This window comes from Pyrgilauda ruficollis, unplaced genomic scaffold (assembly GCF_017590135.1).
Source record: "Pyrgilauda ruficollis isolate IOZ18807 unplaced genomic scaffold, ASM1759013v1 scaffold108, whole genome shotgun sequence".
Taxonomy (NCBI): domain Eukaryota; kingdom Metazoa; phylum Chordata; class Aves; order Passeriformes; family Passeridae; genus Pyrgilauda; species Pyrgilauda ruficollis.
In genome coordinates, this window is record NW_024508988.1 from 254,556 (window position 1) to 276,717 (window position 22,162).

General features: G+C 37.8%; 1 protein-coding gene across 1 annotated transcript in view; it reads left to right on the forward strand.

Annotated features, from left to right (window-relative positions):
- WDR70 (WD repeat domain 70) overlaps window positions 1-15,034 on the forward strand; it is a 124,177-nt gene extending 109,143 nt beyond the window's left edge. Inside the window, exons 14-18 of the mRNA XM_041472598.1 lie at window positions 2,049-2,149; window positions 3,537-3,616; window positions 6,349-6,465; window positions 6,803-6,965; window positions 14,570-15,034. Of these exons, the coding sequence (XP_041328532.1) occupies window positions 2,049-2,149; window positions 3,537-3,616; window positions 6,349-6,465; window positions 6,803-6,965; window positions 14,570-14,654 (546 nt within the window). The 3' untranslated portion in view covers window positions 14,655-15,034. The remainder of the gene's footprint in view (window positions 1-2,048; window positions 2,150-3,536; window positions 3,617-6,348; window positions 6,466-6,802; window positions 6,966-14,569) is intronic.
- The last annotated feature ends 7,128 nt before the right edge of the window (window positions 15,035-22,162 follow it).

Sequence of the window (22,162 nt, forward strand, 5' to 3'; positions counted from 1 at the left end):
CCTTCCAGTACTAAGACCTAGCCTACAATCATTCCTTTGTTGTACAGTTAATTAGAATTTTGACTTCTTTAGGATTAAATGATTGGAAAAATTTTTTAGGATATAGTTTAGGAATTCAGTATTTTTGTATTTTTGAAGAACTGTCAGTTTCTAAAATAATCTAAAACCCACAGAAGTAGTTTTTATTATTTCTTACAAAGTAGGTTTATATTCCAGTGGATTGATAAAATTACTTGCATATTCAGAACTTGAGTTTGTTTAGTTTTTAACAAATTATATTTTGGGAATGTTTTATGGTTTTGGAAGATTTATAGGGCTACATTTAATGGCAGTTTCTTTTGCCTGCTCTGTAGCACGTGCCATGGTGGTTTTAAGTGTGCTGTGCGTGTTTGACAAGTTAGAAACTCAGCAAACCCCATCAGTGCTGAGCCACACTGTCTCAGGCTTGTTTTTGTTGGCTGGTATCCACTACCACGCTATAAAATACATTTACTTGACAGAAGAAAGTGGAGAACCACATTAACTGCAGAGTTTAAAAAGGCTGGCTAACCACATGCAATAAATATTAACAGAAGAAAAGGCCACCCACCTTTGACCTTTAATATTTGTTACTAGCTCTGGTGTTTTAGAGTTAGTTTAGCATTTTGAGCATTACATAACAATATGTAAAACTCTTAATTAAATCCAACAGCTTATTAGCAACTCTGTATTGTGTACTTCAGGTTTACGTCTAAAAATGTTGTTCTGTAGTTTTCTTGTAATAGGCAAACCAGGTTTATTTCTACCTGTAAGTAAATGGGAAAGTGTACTGTTGTATGTAGTGTGTATGTAGGAGGGTGCTTTGCTGGGGAGCCTTGTAAAGAATGGCTGTTTGATTAATGAAACTTTGACTCACTCAGTTTTTCTTCTAAAAGAGAATACAAAGCAGAAAAAACAGCTTAGGAGAGTGTCATGCATCATCTTGGTAAAATGAAGTTCTGTGGTAAAATGAAGTTCTGATTCACAATGGCTGAATGGGCTTCAGAATTTTTTCAATATTTTTAATGTTATGTGTCTGCTAGCATCAAAAAAATGGAGGCTGGACCAAACCAGAAATAGTATGGAACATGCACTGGGAAGTTGGAGGGAGAAGAAAAGAAAGGCTAGAAAAGGGAGCATTGTTCCATGAAATGCTAACAAGATAATGCATCTTGCTAGCTCTTATTTGTTACATAAGTGGCACAAACCAACTTCAGCCTTGGACAATATCCATTTAAGGCATTACTGTCAGTCAATAATAGATATTTTCTTTTGTGTTTTTGATGAGATGTGTTGTCCTTTGTGGCAGATTGCGCCCACTTTGGCTCTCTGGAGTCAGAAGTTTGAGTCTTAGAGTTTCTGTGCTGTCCTGTTGAATCAGACTCAGAACAGTACTCACATGGAGATTCGAAGTCACATGTAGAACAATACTCTGAATGTCTGAAAATGAGTTTCCATGCTGACCAGAAGGATGACAGTACTGTGAGACATTGGCTTCAAATACCAAGTTCTTACTGTTGTGGGGACTAAAGAAGCAAGAGTGAAAATCAGCATCTCTTCCATTTCTGCAGTCAGCAAGTGAAAAGGTCAACACTGTATGACAAGAAGAGAAAAAACAGATAAAGTGATGAATGAAGTGGAAGAATTAAGAATTAAAAATAAGAATACAGAAGTCATGAGGGCTTGAATCGCTATATCTTATCTGAAGCACTTAATCGTTCTCCTTCAAATCCTGCTTTAACTTTCCATTTTCATTGTGCCCATGAAGATCCTGGCAGCAGATAGTCTGTAGAAACCACTGGTTATCACACTGTCACCAATTTTGACTTCCTTCCCTGACTACATGCTGGTGTTGTCACTCCTTTTACATTGTATTCTACTCTGGAGTTACTCATTCATGTATTCACATGCTCATTCATATGCTTAAGCTTGGTCCTGCTGCACTGTGGTGCACTCTTTGACAATGTGAATATTAATTCTAAGATCCAGATGAGTGACCAACTAACTGTCAATATCTCACTCTATTTCAGAGTGTTGTGCGTTGCCTTTGGCATCCCAAGCTGAACCAGATCATGGTTGGTACTGGAAATGGTTTAGCCAAAGTGTACTATGATCCTGTAAAAAGCCAGAGGTACGTAATCATGATTTATTATGGTTTTTTTCCCCTCAAATTTAGCCTGATTCTGTGATTCAATGATTATAGTAAGAAAACTGGTTTGGTAACATTTGTTTTGCAGAATTCTAGTTATTCAGCAGCAGTGGAAGGAGAAAAAAATAACCTAAAATGTTTGCATATGAAGAGGGGTACTTTTTCCACTGGGCTTTTCCTTATGCAGTGTGCTGGCTGTTCTACCTGAATTTACAAATGCTTTCATTTTTTAATTGCATGAAATGTGCGGTAAGAACAACCTTTCATCCTGTCTGTTGGAGGTTGCTGAGGAAGTGTTACTGAGTGGGTATTTATTTTATTTAGGTCTTTGTATTGTATTCAGGTTTCTTAATCCATATTTTCTTCCTGAAGTAAAAATCTTGTTTAGAAGCATCAGACTTCAGTGCTAATGAAGTAATGCTGGAAGACCCAGTTAGACAATGTGCAAAGCAAGGAAACACATCCCCACCTTTATTTTAGTCTTCTTCACCACCCTGATTTATCACATGAGGATTTTGTCTGTATATCTAAGGGAAAGGTGGTACTGATTTGTCAGACAGTGACTTACCAACCTAGGATGAAGAGGGCCTAAGTAGAGGGCCTATAAATATTTGTTTCGTGATTAATTCTCTTTTAGGAAGTGGCACATTCTTCCTTCCTGTCAGCCAGGAGGAAATGTACAATTCATTGATACTGAGTGGAATAAATAAGGTGCTCTTCCTATGTATGTGGTATCTTAGTTTGCTGGCATCCTAAACCAAACTGAGTTCATGTTTTCTGTATACTTACTGTCACCTGGGCACTTCGGTGTGAAGATAAACTCTGGTTTACAAGATTATCAGAAATAAGTTTTATTTTCTGATTTGGGCAGTTTAGAGAACATGGGAGTTGGTCATCATTTTTTGGACCATAGAGTCCTAGTGCAGTTTTGTGCCTGGGTTATTTCTTGGTAAATACCATTGGTTTAAATCAATCTTGCTGCAGCCAGGCTTATGCAGTCTTTCCTGCCCCAGTGTTACAGGCATCTCTGGTTAGATAACAGCCAACTCTTCTGCCTAGGAAGAATTATATCAGGAGCAAATGAGTGCCCAGGTTTGGAGAGCAGCACTTCTAATGTGCCCAATAAAGTACTGTGGGCAAATGAACTGTGAAATGAATCTTCCACCCTTATTTCTGCATGTCATATAAGCTGCTCTGTAACAGAAACACTGTAATCTCCCTACCCTCCTTCACATGAGCGTGAACAGACAAAGATACACACATTCATGAATATTTAGAGTGCTGTATAATTTTGTTGAGACTGTCTTGAATAAAAACTGGTTTCTGTTTGATATAAACAGACTAACTGAACTGCTCTGTTTCCTCCTAGGGGAGCAAAATTATGTGTGGTCAAAACAAAACGAAAAGAGAGACAAGCAGAGACTCTCACGCAGGATTACATTATAACACGTAAGAAATTTAAACATAACTTTATAGTAGAATCCTTAGCTCATTCTTAGGTTTGAAATTATTTGCCGATTGTTTAGCTCTATTTTTTCTCCTCTAAAAACCAGTCTTTCATTAAGCATTGATCACTGGTGTCATATATTGGTGCTTTGTACAATTTTTTTATAGTGTTGCACAAACAGAAAGGTATATCTAATCTGTACGCTCTGTAAAGTTGTTAATAATAGTTGGTTTCTTGATTGTGGTGCTCCTGAAAGCCTCAAAAATTTTGGAACTTTTTTACAGCTTCAGTTTTCTGTTACTTAATTGTGGAATGTAGATGGGTTTAGGAAGAGTTTTGCCATCTTGCAGTACCAGTGACAAAATCAGAGATGGGAGATAGGTCTTGAACAAATAACAAATGATTTTTCAAAATTTATGACTTACTGAAGTTATACAGGTTTTTAAATAGCTTAATTGTCCCTAGGCTTGGGGGTTTTATGTTTGTAGTAAGGACCACTGACGCATAAGAACTAGTTATAATTGCTACTATAAAATGTTCCATGATCTGCCTTTTTCCAACAACAGATTTTACACTGGAATGAGGGAATTAACTGAGAGATCTTGACCTTCCCCATTAGCATTGCCCTGTGTAGTGTTTCCTCATGTGAAATGAGAACAGTCACGTGGTGGTGTGTTGCTTCTGTGGTGTGCTGCTTCTGTGGTGTGCTGCTTCTGTGGTGTTCATCCTCTTCCAGTTCCAGGGTGTTCAGTTCTGATATCTAGTAGTACATTCTAAAACCAATGCTCTATAAAACAAACAAGTTGTTTGGCAGCATAAAAAGTGGTTTAGAATGAGGAAGTTTGGGCAGTCTTGGTAACTAGACCCATATCAAGGCACTTTGGTTCTGGGTTCCCATCTTGGCCACTTTCCAGCCACAGCTGTTGCCAGCCTACCTTACTGCTGCAGATATCCAGCTCCGGTTTTTGGGAGCTTAAATTTAACTAGCAACTACCAAAGATCAGGGGTATTCATTCTCATTGGGTGCTCTTAATCCATCCTTACAACATGCTTCACTGTAATGCTTTGTGTGCACTATCATTAGTGTTTATATTCTAAAGAACTTCAATGATTTTTTAAAGCAAATTCTGCTTAAAATCCAGTGGAACATATCTGTTCAATGGCAATTATAAATGTCATCGAAAGATATAGGTCCCAGTTATGCAAATTTTTGGGGTTTTATCACTGAATTCTAGCTGATTAGATGTTTCTTCCACATAATTTTGAAACTAAACAAAGATGCTTCCATATACATCAATGCAGAAAAATGTTGTAAGGATTTGCTCAGCAAATTTTTAGTTTTTTCCATATTTTGGAAACTTTTCAGAGGTTAGATGTGTGTCTTTTAAATTTACAGATAGAATGGGGAAGACCTGAAGATCTCTGAAGTGCTTTTGCAAAGTGAACTAACCCCTTTTTTCTTCTCCTTTTTTTCCCCCTCTTTCTTCTTTTTGTTTTTTTTTTTTTTTTCTGATCAGATTTCTTGTTGCTCTTTAATATCAGAATTGCCTGTAATGGCTACTTAAAATTCAGGAATGTTGTTTTAAGGGATTAAGTGTCACTTTTAAAACACAGGAATACACAGCATGCTTTTCCCTCAGACAGCCTTGACTCCACAAATGGCAAAGGCTTGGATCTGTGCGTTAGTCACCTCAGATGCTCTGTGGAAACTGATCAAGCTTAGTGTCTGCCAGAAAATTGTCCCTGGCATTTCATACTTAATGAAATCTGCAAAAATAAAACTTCCACATTTTTTTCCAAAGATCTGCTGTGTGTCACCAGGCTGTAACTTCATTCAGTCTAATAAATTGAATACAGAAAGAAGCTGAAAACTCAAGCTGATAAGTGCCTGAATGCTCCCTGATATTTTTGTGGGTTTTTTTTTTTATTCAATATAGAGATGATGTTCCTAAATTTAAGATTTGTTTGGTTATTTTTTGTCTTTATTGGATCATTTGACCGCTGCACAATTTCCCAGGTTTTGGGAAACAGCGGCAATGAGCATACCTGTGTGTGAGATCTAAGCCTCTGCAAGAAAGCTATGCCCATTAACATGGTGTTTCTCTGTTGCTGACAAATGACTCTCTTGTCTGAGTGGATCAAAGCCATTACTGTGACCGAAGATAACAATTTTATGAGGAAATAGAAGTTCTAAATCCTGACAATTTAGCCAGACTTTCACAGTTACGATATTTTTTCAGTGGTGATTAATCTTATTATTTAAGAAAGAACATGATTGTGATTTCATGTGCATAAAATTACATTTGGAATCATTGAGGGATTTCTGCTCCATTATTTGTCATATCCAAAAATGTATCAAGCTCCTTGTCATGCTCTTAGAATATGAGAAAGCTGAAGAAACATGGGAAGTTCAGAAAAGAGTAGCTGATTGGTCACAATGCTAATGTTGACAGAGGTATGAATGAAATACGCATAAACTGCAAACAGTAATTCAGATGAGAAGTTCCTGCCTGAAGGAACCCTGATATCTGACTGTTTTCATCTGTGAAAAATTCAGCAGAAAGAAATGCCTGAAAGTACAACTCATTAAACCACTGTTTGGATATGGGATTACTGGGAGCCTGCTCCTGACACCTCTTCCAGTGCAAGAAAGAATCCAACTCTTTGTACTTAAAATGTTAAAAAGAAAAAGGAATTTCTAACATTTCATTTTGTCCAAACTGTGACCCTTCAGCCCATGCGCTTCCAATGTTCCGTGAACCACGACAACGAAGCACGAGGAAACAGCTGGAGAAGGATAGGTTGGACCCGATGAAGTCTCACAAACCTGAACCTCCAGTAGCAGGAGCAGGTAATCTAGGCATAATCTTTTTGAACTGTTGTATGCCAAAGAGGCCATCATGCTGTGGTTCTACACTCATTTGGATTTGCATTTTTTGGGTGTTGACTCTACTCCATAGATGTATGGGCAGTGTCCAGCACTTTAAGACATTGATGTCTCACTGGAGTGCTTGCCTGCAAAAAATTAGTAATTACAATGGCTTACTTTGAGTTACATAGTCAGTAAAACACCCACGTGAATGTATCTCTAAGTTAAACCCTTTCTATAGCATTAAATAACCTCCTTTTATCAGGTCAGCATTGCAGACTTTGCGTATTTCTTAATTATTTTTCTCTTCATGCCACAGGTCGTGGTGGCCGTGTTGGGACTCATGGGGTCACCCTGTCATCATATATAGTCAAGAACATTGCCCTGGACAAGACAGATGACAGCAATCCTCGAGAGGCCATTTTACGTCACGCGAAGGAAGCAGAGGAAAATCCATACTGGGTGGCTCCAGCATACGCTAAGTAAGGAAACAATTAAGAATACAAGTAACATTTCTGTAGGCCAGTAGGAGTTTAGTTAAAATTAGTTAGATGTTTTTAATGCTATACTTTGCCTATTTTGGATTGCTGCCACTAACTTGTAAACCAAGAATATACTCTTCTATAAAGATACGAGTTTCCAGGAGGTTAAGTTGTTGAAATTTCATATTTCCACTTCTAAAATGTAACCTGCCAGTGCTAGAAGTTATTTTAAAGCCTTCGAAGTTAATTTGAGTTTAGAATCTTATCCAAATCAGTGTCTTAAACTGCAATATACCTTTTAGTAGGGTACTGTCCCATTGGTGTATTGAGATGATTTTCCAACACACCCTCTAGTTCTGACTGATTCTTAGATTAAACCTTCAAAATATTTGTGTGATGTTATGACAGGATGATTTCTCAACTGTCATAAGTTTTTATCTGAATTTTTCCTGCATGAGGACCCAAGTAACTGCCTAATTAACTTGGTTTGAAAGGTACAGCAATATTAAAAATTGCAGCTGATAAAAATTAAAAGCTGATAAAATCTCCTACCAAAAATTGCACATAATGAAATAAGTTTTCAGGTGTTACGTAAGTTAAGGAGCCTTATCAAGATTTTTGTGGTAAAACCTTGGTAACCGCACAGAATCACAGCTTTCAGATGGTGGTATTTGTTTGCTGACTTGACCCACATGTTCACAAAGATAACTAGATAGCAGTTCTAAAGCAGCTTGAGAATGTCAGTGACCCAGCCTGGCTTTGAGCAGGTAATTAATAAGTATGGTACACTGGTAATTGATTAGTATGGCATTTGGTGTTGTACATCAGACCAATGCATTATGGAGTATCACTCTTGCTACCAAAGATGGGATATTTGAAAGCCTAATTCTGTAGCAATTGCTGTAATGAATATATTAAATATTGATGTTTAATTGTTTGATTGCAAGAGAGGAAATATATTCAGAATGTGTAGGCATCTGGTTTTATTTGAGGAATCCATCCTCAAAAGTAAATTCAACCACACATTCCATCAGGTAGACAGATATGTCAGCATATTTTTGGCTTACTAACTTCATTGATTGTATATTAAGTTTCATCCCCAACACCTGCAATGTAGTAGACATGAAAGTTTTAAAACAAAGCTGTGTTAGAGGAGGCTTACTGTGTCAGGTGGCCAGATCTCATTACAGTGCCTTGTTAAAGATGTGGCTGCAGGGGAAGAGGAGAGCTGGCTGAGAAGTGGGCAGGATGCAAGTCCAGACTGCTATTAACTTACACACCAGACGGTGATGTGTATGTGGGGGAATTGGACTGCAGCCAGCAGCACGCTGCCTTGATGGCTTTGTCAGCTGATAAATCTCATCTTGGTGAGGATGAGAGCCTCAAGCCATCATCCTTGCTTTAAAAGCTTTAATTTCAGATGCACTCTCTGCAAAGAGCATTAAAAAACTCCCAAACAGTAATAACATTATCAACAACAACAGAACAACAACATAATAATAACAATACAATGAAATGCAGAAACTTGATTGTTTTGTGTTCTTAGTTTTCAGAAATTCAGGACTTTATTAACAGCCACATAAAGCTGTGCTATTATAATATAACATGTATAATACAATAATACGTGCTATTATAATTATATCCTACATCTGATTTTATGAAGCATGGATATTTAACCTCTTCATAAAATGCATTTTACAGATGTACTTAAAACTTTTATTTAATAAAATATGCAAATTACAAATAATAGGTCTAAATTACTGTTCAGTACTGGTTTGTATACAGCACAGGTGCTTTAGCTATAGCATAAGTTACACTAAAGATTTAAGAATGGTGATATTCTGATACATTTTAAAAATCATACACTGTCTTAAGACCCAAAAACCATACAGCCAGTATGTTTCATTTTTTTAAATAGTGTTTATTCTTTTACTACTTTATTCTTCTACTACCAGTTTTTCCACATTTCTTGTAGTAAATTCTTACTTAAACATGGTATAAAACTATCCACTTGATATATCTTTTGTTTGGCAAGGCTTTTGGTTTTGTGCTGTCTATGCACATAAAATTTTCACTCTCCTTCTTCCAAAAATGTGTAAGGAAACTGTAGTTATTTCGTTTTCTCCAGTGATAGTTACTAAATAATTTTAGACTAAGAAGATTAAGAAGTGCTCTTTTCTGGTTAATCAGTTTTCATAACTTGGAATATGATAACTGGATTGATTTGTCTGTTCCTGATCCATAGTGGCTACATCATTCTCAATCAGTTAACAGATTTAATGCTTTTTTAATTTTATATAAGGGAGAGTGACTTGTGCATGGGGGAGTAGTGACTGGACAAGGGGAAATGGTTTTAAACTAAAAAAGGAGAGATTTAGATTAGATGTTGTGGAGAAATTCTTTATTCAGAGTGTAGTGAGGCACAGAACAGGTTGCCCAGAGAAGTTGTGAATACGCCATCCCTGGAAGTGTTCAAGGCCAGGCTGGATGGGGCTCTGAGAGGCCTGGTCTGGTGGAGGGTTTCCTGCCCATGGCAGGGGAGTTAGAACTGGATGATCTTTAAGGTCCCTTCCAATACAAACCATTCAATGATTCTATGATTTTCACTTCAATAAATTTTCTAAAAAATGCATGGCTTCTGTTAGTTTAAGCATTCTGTGTAAAAATATATCTCTTTTTTTGCAGTTAAAGATGCATAATTTACTCTTGAAGCTGAATATTTGTTTTTATTATTTATCACTTGAAAAAATTTTTAAGCTTGTTATCATTAGCTTGACCTTTCTGTTCCCCCTGATATTTGAGCCAAAAAGGAGGGGGAAGTACATAAGAGGCAAAAGAATGGGTGAAAAACAGATGCTGCTGAAAAGGATACTGGAGGTGATAAGAAGTACATGCTGAATCAGGAGATGACATGTCGTAGAAGCCCAGTGTGAATAAAGTGTCAAATAAGATGTGATCAACACAGCAGAAAAGTCATAATTGAATGAGGATAAGGAAAAGATCTTGAGATTTCTCAGGAAAAGGCTTGTTAGAGTCCTTGGCAAGAGCCATTCCAGTGGAGTGAAAGGAAAGGAAGGACAGATTGAAGATTTCAAGTAAAGAACTACAGGAAAGGAACTTGAGGCATGAGTTGTAAATGTTTGAAAATTACATTCTTTGTGAGCTGTTTGTTTTAACACAGCTGTACAGATACACTATTATGACTTCAGATGTCCCTCTGAAGCATCAGCAGGAATTACTAAGCATTGTAGCTGAGTGCCTAATCAGATGCAGCTTTCTTCTGTACCAGAGAGAAAGTGAGGGTGAAATTTCCTTCCTCAACGAGGTGAACTGGAGTTAATGAAAATACCTTTCATTTCACTGATGTTACCCCTATTTTGCAGTCTTTCTCATTGCTGCTTGTCACTGTCAAAAGGGAATGACTTGAAGCAAGAGTCTGTAGCTCTGTTGTGTTCACTGAACTTTTTCTCAAGGGCAGTGCATCTGTGAAGTGTTAGTCATGTAATGACTCGAGTATTCGTTAGATGAAAAATCAGGACTAAGCAGAATGTCTTATAATAGCAGTCTTGTTGGCATGCATTGTTATATTTATCCTAAATATTATTTTGTAAATTGGTAATTTTGAGAGGGAAACCCCTGAGATTTAGAAAAGAGTCAAGCTGGTTGTTGGGATAAAGAACAAAAAAGGCTCCTGATGCTAAAAACCTTAACTTTTCCATTTGGAAGTGACCTTTATGACATTATTCTGGTTTCCATGCATGCTTGAAAATCTTTTTTCTTTGTTTCAGTGCAATATAAACACAAATTTCAGAAGTTACTTTGACATGAGTCACATGTTGTGATTTGCAGTTGTCATCTCCAGCTGGTTGTGCTGCTGCAGTATTATTTATCTTCTAGTCTATGATCCTCACATATCAATGAGCTACTTTTACTGGATCCCTGAAAAGCAGTTAAGAAAAACAACCCATAACCAGAGGGATTATGGTGACACTAAAGCAGTCTTCATGGCCCCTGGAAATTTTCTAGAGGTCTGCATGTCTGAATATCTTGAAAACCACTGAAGTAAAGAGAAGCACATAGTATAAATAAATCATGTTAGTTTGTTTTCCCATTTTTGTTTGCAGCCTGTTGCCATAACCCACAATAGGAATGCATTTCTCAGTGTATTAGATACTGGTTTCAGCTGACAGTCATGTGGAAACACAGGATCATAGAACAAAAGTTAGGTAGGAAGGGAATGCCTGAAGTCATCTAGTCCAAGCTCCTGCTTAAAGTGTGTTCACTGCTCAGATCCAGTTAGACTTGCGTTGTTCTGGGGTTTGCTTGACCAAAATATCCTCAAGGATGGAAATTCCCATACCTGTCTGGGCAGCCTGTTCTTGCAATTTAGTTGCCAGGCACAGTATGTCCTTGCTAGGTCCATGCTGGCTGTTCTCTACCACCTTCATGTCCTTCATATATCTGGAAATGCCTTCCACTGAGATTCATTACATAGCTTTCCTGTGAATTGAGGTTGTGTAATTCCCCAAGTCCTCCTTTTGCCCCTCACAGAGATGATAATTACTTTTTCTAGCCATTGAGACCCGCTCCTAGTCACCATATCATCTCAGTGATGACAGAGTGCCCTTGCAATGACATGGGCCAGCTCCCTCAGCACCTCTGGATCCACCCATGTGATACGGATTTTTACGTATCCAATGAGCTACAAACTCCGTCTTCCTCTTCCTGTTGGAAATGTCTCAGTCCCTACCAAAGACTCTGCTGTAGTGTAGGAGTGCTCGGAGGCCTGAGGACAGACCTTTTCAGGGAAAACGGAGCCAGAAAAAGCACCGAGAATCTTGATCTTTTCCATAGGCTATATCAGTGGTTTACCTGTTCAATAAAGCACATTTTCCTTCACATTCCTTTGGCTGTCAGTGTAGCTGTAGAAATCCTTTGTTCTTGCCTTTCACATTTCTTTTCTGTTTCAGTTCCATCTAAGCTTTGGCTCTCCTAACCCTGTTCCTCTGTGTTCATGTAATGCCTCTGTTCTTCTTAGCTGAGGGTGTCCTTGCCTCCTTTGTGTTTTTCCCTTTTGGATTTTGTGGTTTATCACAGTCAGATCCATATGCATCCATGCCAGGCTACTGCCAGGCTGTAGTTTTTGCAGATTACATGTAATCTGTTTTGAGGAGATCGCCTCAAATATCAACCAGCTTTCCTTGGGCCCCTTTGCCCTCCATAGTATTCTGCCATGGCATCTGCCAAACAGATCCCTAACAAACTGAAATCAACCCCCAAAGTCAAGTATAAATAAAACTGAGAAATTTGATGGGGAACAAGAACATAGCTCTCAGAAATAAGAATACTTAATACAAGAAAACTTGTTTTGTTAATTTTCGTAAGAATTTTTGTAAGCATAAAGCAAACTGCTACATTTACTGCAGTAACTAAGCAGAAAAAAATGGTGTTTAAATTAGATTAAATGATCACTGCTAATAAAGCAATAACAAAAACAGTGTTTTAAAATGGTCAGGCATATGGATCACCCTAGGTGCCCAATTACAGCTATGTAGCTTGTGGAGGTGGAAACAGTTTACATTTCAGCTGAGGCTATAGCTATTTAATGGTAATTTTAAAAAGTAAGCTTGACTTCCTCTGCATATTTTTGCTTTAGCTGAATACTGCTAGATTATGGCACAGCTTCTCTTTTTTTTTCTTCTTTTTTTCTCCTCCTTCCCCTACCTCAGCTTTCCTGTATTCAGCAGACCTTTTCTGAAGTCTGTGCCTTTCTTCAGTGCCACTGATATCCTGGAAAAAACTTAGGTTTTGCTGCTTGTTTGACAAATTTATTCATTCCTCAGTCGGAAATGTTTATCTGAATTATGACAGTTGCAGGTTTGTGGTCAGAAATTATGGGCTTCCACTTGATTAGTTGTGCTTTAATAATGAAACTCTTAATACAGAGGTCATCCTAGAGGACATTTAGATACTTTTCATCTATTGTGGTGAAAGGAGGGTACGTTGCTAAAATGGGCTAAATAAACCTTTGTCAGTATGTCTTTGTTGGAAAAAAGAGAAGATTCCATACATTCTTCCTTTTCAGCAGCTAGCAAAATCCAGTATTTCAGCCAATAAGGCCTTCATCCCTGGTGTCTGTTTTAGATTCAATGTTGATTTTCCCCCCCCCCCCCTTTTTTTTTTCTACTAACTTCTTTCTTCAGCAATGGGTTAAATAGAGTTTATGTAAGTATTTTATAATGAAATTTTAAAACTGAAAAATATTTAAAAATCTCATATATGCTTTCCATGGGCAGGAGAAGGACTCATGTAACTTCCACAGTATAAGTCCTCGTCTGGGTGCAAGGTCTGCTACAGCCTGCACCCAGGGAGCACCTGGCAGTCGGAGTTCTTCAGTAGGGCCATCTCTGGAATTATCATCAGCATGACCCTTTCCTCCATGGCAAGCTTGGAGGATGGAGGGGCAGGCAGGCAATAGAAGGATCGTGCATGTGATGTAGTTGTCTTTGACTAGTTTTGGTGATTTTGAACCTATTTGTGTCACATATTAAGTGGAGAATCCTTCTCTGTAAGAGCTGATGGCTTGCTATTACTCTTTGAAGTCAGAGTCAACATGGGATTTTGCCTATTGTGCTATGTAAGGCAGGCACAATTTTGGTAAGGTTTATGCGTTTTGTAGAGCTTGCCAAATAACAGTTATTATAATAATAATGCTTCACATCCTTAGACTGATACAAAAACATTAGTTAATATAGTAATGAGATAATGACTGCCTTGGGTGCATTTTATACTTTGTCATGTTGAGAAGTTGAGCACAACCAGCATCAGAAATCTGATAGTTTCAGCTCTGCAGTGACTGTGCTGAGAATTAAGTTGGAAGAGGGGACCATGCAGTTGTTAAAGTGTAAAACAAGGGAACTGAATGTCCAGACAATTTTTTGAATTGCTACTTGATACTGTGTTCATTTAGAAAGTGAACAGTAATTACTTTTAAAGTTTTAAGTGGTATTTAAAGTTCAAACAAAGAGTGGAGGAATTGATACCATCAAGCTTGACTGTCAGATACACTGCGTTCTCATATGAAGATCATTATATTTTTTATGTTACAGTAGTGTTAGATAAAGTCTCTGGGGTAGAAGCTGTTTTTTCATGCATAGGCTTAGCCAGAAACCTGGCTTAGCTGTTCTGTTTTCACTTACTGGCTGTTGCTGTTCTACAGTGTATCAAAATGGAAGTTTCTTTTCAAAAAGTCATGGAATAACAAGGCCAGTGTCTCTGCTTCTCTAGCATGGAATTAAATGTATTTGTTCCTCACTTCTGTCTTAATTTTATTCATGGAATATACAGATACTGGTTGTAAGCTAATGAGGAAATAATACTTGCAAGACGTGTGTGATTGTTGTGCTTGTTTGTCTGTGAGCTGCAGGTTTCTTCAGTTCTGAGAAGATTAGTTGATAGGTTATTGTCAAAAATAAAAAATAGTCAAGCCTAGTATGCTCTTTTTTTGAAAAAGTGTCTATATGGTGTCTATATGCCTGTCTAATACAGTTTCTGATAAAGTATTGTAGTCTGACTACTATTTTAATCTTTTTAATGTTTTCTAGAACGCAGCCAAAAACAGTTTTTGCCGAAGTGGAACCAGAAGATGATGAAACAGACAAGCCAGAGTGGAAAAAACGTAAAATTTGAAAAACACTTTGTTTAAAGAATCATTTTGGAACATTTGAAACAAGATGAAACATTTATTTCTTTATTTGGGATAGTGGGTCAAAATTTGAAAGCAAGTATTACTTCAGTTTATAAAACTTGCTGCAGTATAAAAAGAGATTGTTGAATTACACTGGCTTAATCCCACATCTGAATTTTGTAATAAGGAATTACTTATACTGTGCAAATAACTCCTGTACATCAGTTACTAAGCTTTGTGAGTTAAGTGAAAAATATATCTGTAGCTATGATATTTTATAAAAATCCTTTCCTAAGATTTTTTCCCTCCTGAGAGCTGAGGGCCTCAGGAAGGAAATGTAAATAATAACTGTCTTCTGCTGTGGAATGCAACAGGTGCATCTTCCCTTGGTTCATGTGAATTGTTTTCAATTGATGACCAATCACAGCCACCTGTGCCAAGGCTGTGAGCAGTCACAGGATTTTGTAATACATTCTGTTCTATTCCTGTTCTTTGTATCCTTCTGTTCATCTTTTCTCTCTGTTCTTTTAGTATAGTTTTTATGTAGTATTTTGATATAATATGTAAGCTAATAAATCAGTATTCTGAGAAACATGGAGTCAAGCCTCGTGTCTCCACACGTGGGGTGTTCGCCTCAACATATATCTTTATAAATAGTGAATTCGTTATATTGACAAATGTTGGGTTTTTTTCATTACTGCCAGCTTTACAGATGCCATGTCATGACAATGTTCAATGAATTTAAGTATCCAAATAAAATAGTACAATTTCTCAGACTCCTTTTTATTTTTTCCAGTTAAGAGCTAACAGATTACTGCTTTACAAGGGCAACAAAGTTTAGATTAGTTATTGTGTAATATTCAAGTTTAGTTGATTTGTTTGCTCACGAGTTACAATTCAGTTCACACTCTGTGTGAATCTTAGAAAACGTGTTTTCTAGTGTCTGTACATCTTTGCATGATGCTCCTTTTCAGTATGTGTAGTATCTACAGTAGCACTGCATACAGCTTATATTTTTTTAAAAATGTGAAGTTGCAGTGGACAGTTACATAATATAGTGTAGTAAAAATAATGTGCTTATTGCCAAGTTGATGCAAAATTTTGTTGAGGTTTGTTATCCCTCTTAGTTTGTCTCGATAAGTTTTAGGAGGCAGCAGATATGTGTATTTAATACCAGGTTTTTGTGTGTATAGACTTTGTTGTATACCTGAATTATGTATATCCTGCCTCACATTTTCTGTAGGCTGATACTATTCTTTATAAAGTAGTTCATCTAAATATGGAAAATTCTCATTTTTTAACACAGAATTGCAGTTCTGAGTGTCATAAATGGAAGGACCAATTTAAAACTAATGAATGTCCTTTAGAGGAGAATAAAGAACCTAAGTTTTAGGCCTTTATGTTTTGATTATAATAATACACAGTATGCTAAGTATTGTGATTATAATAATACACAATATAACAAGCAGTCTGCATTTCCACTAAGAGTAGAGTAATAGACATGATAAGCAATCAGGCTTTCTTATTTGTGAATAGAACCTGGAGGCATATTTTAAGACTATATTTAGCAAAGCCTTTAATCACTTCCTAACCTCAAGACTGTGGTCCTGATATTCAGCAGAGCTTAGACTTTTTTTTAAGCATAGTTCTGTATCACTGTTTCTTTATATTATTTCCTCTTCCAAGCTTATCATTCTTTTTCAATTATTATTTTTATACTTGAATGAAAACTAAGTCTGACTTCAAAAGGTATAATGAGAAGCATTGGCCACTACAAAATGTTTCCACTGCTTTCAGTACTGTAGTCTTTTGATAAAAGAAGAACTTCAGTACATAGTCAACAACTTGTCTTTGACCCTTGTAAAATTATTTTAATACTTTCGTATAATAGCAAATCAATGTTTAATTTAAAATTGCAGCTGTAATATGTAGAATGAGGGACTGAGTAGATGAGTGGAAAGTAAGTTGAGGAGAAAAAGAAATTCCAGATGGAGAGAAGGAGTTGTTAACAAAATCTGCTAAAGACCTCTCTATGCAATCCTCCCCACAACTTAAAAAACATAAGATGGCATTGCTTCATTTAAGGCTATTTTTTATCTTATGATTCATCCAACTATAGCCCTACAAAATGAACTATTTTCAAAGAAATCTCTTTAAAATCTCAGTTAATAATTTTAAAGGATTTGTATGTTATTAATTTTAGTCTGAATATTAGCATTTTATCTTTTCCTTTGTTAGTTGTTCAACTGAGGCAGTGTGTCTTAGGGAGCAGAGCTGCAGGGAAAGGCAGATGAGGAAAAATGCTGCAGCTGTTCTCTGAGAATGAGAGGAACTTCTCCTTTTCTGTTGTTATTCATATCAGCTAGATCTTGTTTCCTAATTCTTAAAAGAATTAGTTCTGTAAGTGAACACTGCAAAAACTCTGTTGAAATTTCTCTAAGTGTTCATCATTGTTACTTACAGTAATTGTCTTGAATGACTGTTCTAGCAGCCTAGAATTTAAAGCAGTGCCTGTGCAGATACGTATTAAAAGTATTTAAAACTAACTTAAGTTTTATTTATACTTTAACTCTTGGATTGGTTCATTTGACATAGCCCGTAAACTAGATTTCCCGGGATTTTCACCAAGGCACATTTTAATGCATTTTTAAAAACAATTTTAAATCTTGAACAGCTCAATGGTAAGAGTTAAGCTAATCAGAAAGAAGATGTGAGCAGTCTGCTTGACCATAGTCAAGTGATAGTAAACTCAAGGGATAATAAATTTGTGACTCAAGCCTTTGAGTTGTCTTGGGAAACATCTTTAATATTAAAAATATCAACACAAATAAATATTTGCTATGACAGATGGAACTCTTGATGCAAACTGGAACATGAGAACTCTATTGTATTAATTTTTTAAAAAATCTAATTTTCTTATAAGCTTCTCTAAGCTTTTAGAAATTGCTAGGCTATAATCTTAATCTTCTGTGTGTCTGTATTTAGAGTTAAAGTGGCCAGAGTCCAGAGGGGAGTTTGTTTCTGCATTACTGAAACAAGGTGGGATTATTTTGTTTGTTTCCTTAGAAGCATTGTTTACGGAGGTACTGATGCTTCAGTTTTAGCTTTCATATTATCCAGAGTCTGCACTGCATTAGTACTTAACTCTGAACTTCACATAAAGTGTTAGCAAGTTCTCTAAGTTCTCTAAAACTTTACTTAGACAAAACAATCCTTTTCCAGCTTGACGTCCAGAAAGTATAAACAATGGAGAATTAAGGAGAGCAATCTGGGAGGATGGGACTTCATAACCTGAAACTGTAATGGACAATTAACCTCAATATGTAAATGGACCAAAACTTATAAAAGTGAAAACTTGTGACCCATAATCCATCTTGGGTGTAGCCTTGGCCAGGCTCTTGTACTGACCAAGGGGTATCCTTTGAAGGCCTTTCTAATGAATACCTAACTTTATTCCTGTAGCACTGTCCAGCCTCTGTTCTCAGTAGTCTCTCAAAGCACCAGTACCACAATCACTGCATGTGGAAAGGCTTCCATGGTGCTTTCTCCAAACCTGGATTTTTCTGTGCAGCCTCTGGATGTTTCTTTATAGTAATTTATGGTCTTTATCCCTTTGTGCTAATGACAGTTGTAGACCAGCTGTTGGGTACGTCTTGCCTGTCAGGCCAAGGCATTTCCCTCCAGACCGTTGCAGCCCACCAGCTATCTGTCCACCCTCATTTTCCACTCCTTGTTGGTGTTGCTACCACTGTTACAGAGATCTGAATTTAACTGTAGTCCTTTGCCTTGTCCTGTCCTCCTTATTTATTTTCCTATCCTATTATTTAAGTCTTCTGCAACAGGCGAGAAGATTGACAAATCCTGGCACTGTCCTCTGCCTGATTCCAAGTATTTGTTGACTGTTTTAAGTTTCTCTCTGGTCTCCTTCCTATGACTTAAAATTTACTGAAGATGATGCTTTTGCCTCTAGTTTTTATGATTGATAGCAAGAACTGTGAATTTGTCCCCAGAGGGTCCAGTTTTTGGCTCCTTTCTCGTGGATCCATGCCTAATTTCACTTTGCTTTTCCCAACTGCATTTTCTCTGTTGTGGAAAATTATGTATTATGGGAAAAGAAACCATGATCCCTTCTCCTGTCACTTCCATCTCTGCTGGACCCTGAGGAGTGTTCTGCATTGCTGAGCTGAAGCACTATCCTCTTGGTTAGATGTTTATCTAGTTTCTTTGAACTCTGATGGCTTTGGGGATATCCAGCTTGAGACATTTGTAGCTCACATCTTCCTTTAATACTGAATCGTAAGAATTTTGATGTGGCCTGTTAGTCACAATAGTATTACAAAATCCCTCTTACAGTTTTTTTCATGTTGTATGCCTGTATGTCCTTCTAGCCGGTCTCTCAGCAATGGGAATTTACTGGAAGTCCTACAGTTACTCCATTAAAAATCAGCAGGTTTGTTTTGCCTTCTTGCCATGGGCAGTCTGGGAGTTCAGGAGGTTCTGTCCACTGTTGTTAATCCCTGGGCTCTTCTCATCCGTCAGACTTTCATGCATGCACATGAATAAAGAGTTGGATAGTTGGCTAGCAGAGATGTCCTCATGCTTGCCTGGAATTGAAACATAGATGTATCTTATTACATCAGTTTTTAAATCTCCTAGGATTTTTGGCTAATCCCATTTAAACTAGGTTTTGGATACAATATGCACTCAATATGCACTTCATCCACTGAGACTTCACACCTAGTTGCTTCATGCAATCTGGATAGCTCTGAAATGTGAGATATTTGTCTGTAGCATATAACTCCAGAAGAAATTTGCTTCCCATCCTACATATGATGGTATTGTCTCCCACTTTGACAGTGTTGTCTTAGATCAGCTTCTTGGAATCTTCACAACCTTGATGTTAAACAACTACAGCACCTTTGGCAATAGTTTGTGATTTTTTTTTTTTTTTTAATGGCTGATGATCAGACAGTTAATCTTTTTCTGTGATAGAGGACTTAAAACAAGAATGATTGAGAAAGCACAGACAGTATGTGTCTCCGGGGGTTTTTTGTCTTAGCTGTTCCATGAGGCTGTTGTGTGTCAGGCTAATGAAGTTTTTGTCACTCTTTCAAGTAAGTATTCCTGTAGGCTCTGAACTATTTCCTTGTTCTATGATGAAATAGAAGATGCAACAGATTAATACCTACAGCAGATAAACAAGGGCTAGATGGGTCCTTGAGAAGTTCTGTAGTCCATCCTTGACTCACCTCATCTATACCTGAACAAGGTCTGGCATGTTTACTGGATCTTTAATTGCTGCCATGATAGACCCTGCACAATCGCCCTAAGCAATCTGTTCCAGTGCTTCATTCTTAGCACTAGAAAATTTTTAATTGTCTCTAAGAAAAACATTCTTGCAACAATTTAAGACCATTGTTTCCTATCCTGTTCCCAACAGTCATTGAACACAGGTTATGATGTTCCTCTTTGCCACAGCTTTTTATTATGTTTGAATTTTATTATCTTCTTATGTCCTCTCTTAACTCTTTGGGTTTTGCTTTATGAATTATGTTTCCTGGCCTATCATCAGTTACTTACTTTTGCCTTAGAGTTCTGATTGCCCATATTTCCTGAAGTGCACTGCCCACAATTTATACAGTGTTTTAAGTTAAGCTTCTTTTTTAGCGCTACTGAGTAAACAGGAAAAACGTTTGCATGTCTCATTACAGTTACTTTTTAAAATTTTTTTGCAGTTTGGCCAAACAGATTTGTGTTTAGACCTCTTCAGTTTTAAAGTCCTCTGGCCAAAGCAAAGTGCAAACAAGACCAAATGCCTGTTCAACAACACCGACTTTATTTGGTTACATTTAAGTGTAAAGGGAAGGAGAGAAATAGTGCAAGCAGAAGATGGTCACTACTGTGGATCCAGCACCTTTGATCCTTCACTGCCCTGGGCTTCTTCCTGGTGGTGGGGTGGTCTTTTCTGGAGGTTGTACCAAGCAAGTACCTCCCAAATTGAGTGTCACATTTCTGACCCTATTACTTGTGCAGTTATTTCATGTGTAACCCATACTGCAGCTGAATGTTGTGAAAACTATCAGTGTTGATCCTGCTTCAGCAAGGTCAAAACTGAAACTTTGATCCAGTTTGTGCAGAGGCACCTATGAAGTTTTCTGTAAAAAGTTTTCACCATCCAGCTTGTTTAAGCCTTACATTGCAAATGTCACTAACCCTTGCTTTATAGGTCCAAATCCCACTAAGTCCAGAACCCATACTGCGGAGCTGCTGCCCAAAGTCAATTCACCATCTAGTTGTTATGTATTATTCTTTTGAGTTTTGTTCTTTGTGCTGAATTTCACAGTGAAGACTTAGGCAAAGAACTCATTGAGAGCCTCAGTCTTCTCTGTATCACTTGTTACCAGTTCATTCTTCTTGCTTACCAGCAAGGGTGCAATTTCTTTGGCCTGTCTCTTCTGACTTACATCCTTGCAGAATTCTTTCTTGTTATTCTTTACATCCCTTTCCAAGCCCAGTTCCATCTGTGCCTTGGCTTTCCTCATGCTGTCCCTACACATCTGAACCATATCCCAGTACTCTCCTCAAGTCACCTGTCCCTCCTCTACTGGCTGTGCATTTTCTTCTTTCTTCTCAATTTGAGGAGCAGATATTTGCTCAGCCATGCTATTTTCTTACCTGCCTGGCAAGATTTTCTACACATCGTGATGGTGAGCTCTTGTGCTCTAAGAAAAGTGGACTTAAAATGCTGCCAGCTCAGGTCAGCCCCCCTGTCCTTAAGGACAGTTTCCCAAGGGATCTCATTCACCAACTCCTTAAACAGGTTGAAGTTTCTAACCTTCAGGGTCCTGACCATTCTCCTTGCCAGGCCCACGCTCCATGAGATCACAAATTTCACCAGGGCATGGTCACTACAGCCCAGGCTGCTTCCAGACTTAACCCCTCAAGTGAGCTCATCTGCATCAGTGAGCACCAGGCCTGGCCATGCTTCTCCTCAGCTGGTCTGGCCAATACTTGGACCACGAAGTTGTCCTCTGCACACTCCAGGAGTGTGCTGGATTGCTTACAGCTGGCTGTATTGCTCTCCCAGCTGATGTCTGGGTGGCTGGACCTCCCCATCAGGATGAGAGGTAGTGAGGATGATGTGCCCTGCAGCCAGACCAAGAAGGCCTCATCAACAGGCTTCTCCGGATCAGCCTGTAATAACCCCCACCACCAGGTATCATTTCTTGGTCCTGTCCTTGTTTTTTAGCCACGAACACTCAGCCTGTCCATGGCTGTTTCCCAGACACAGCTCTTCGCAACCTGTCCCGTCCTTGATAACAGAGGGCAACATCTCTGCTCCTCCTTTCCAGCCTATCTCTTCTGAAAAGCTTATACCTTAATTACAGTGCTCCAGTTATGCAACTTGTCCCACCATTTCCACTATAATAATTGTGTTACAGTTTGGCAGTTGCATAATGGTTTTCAGCTCCTCTTATTTGTTATGCATGCTGTGTGCATTGGGGTAGAG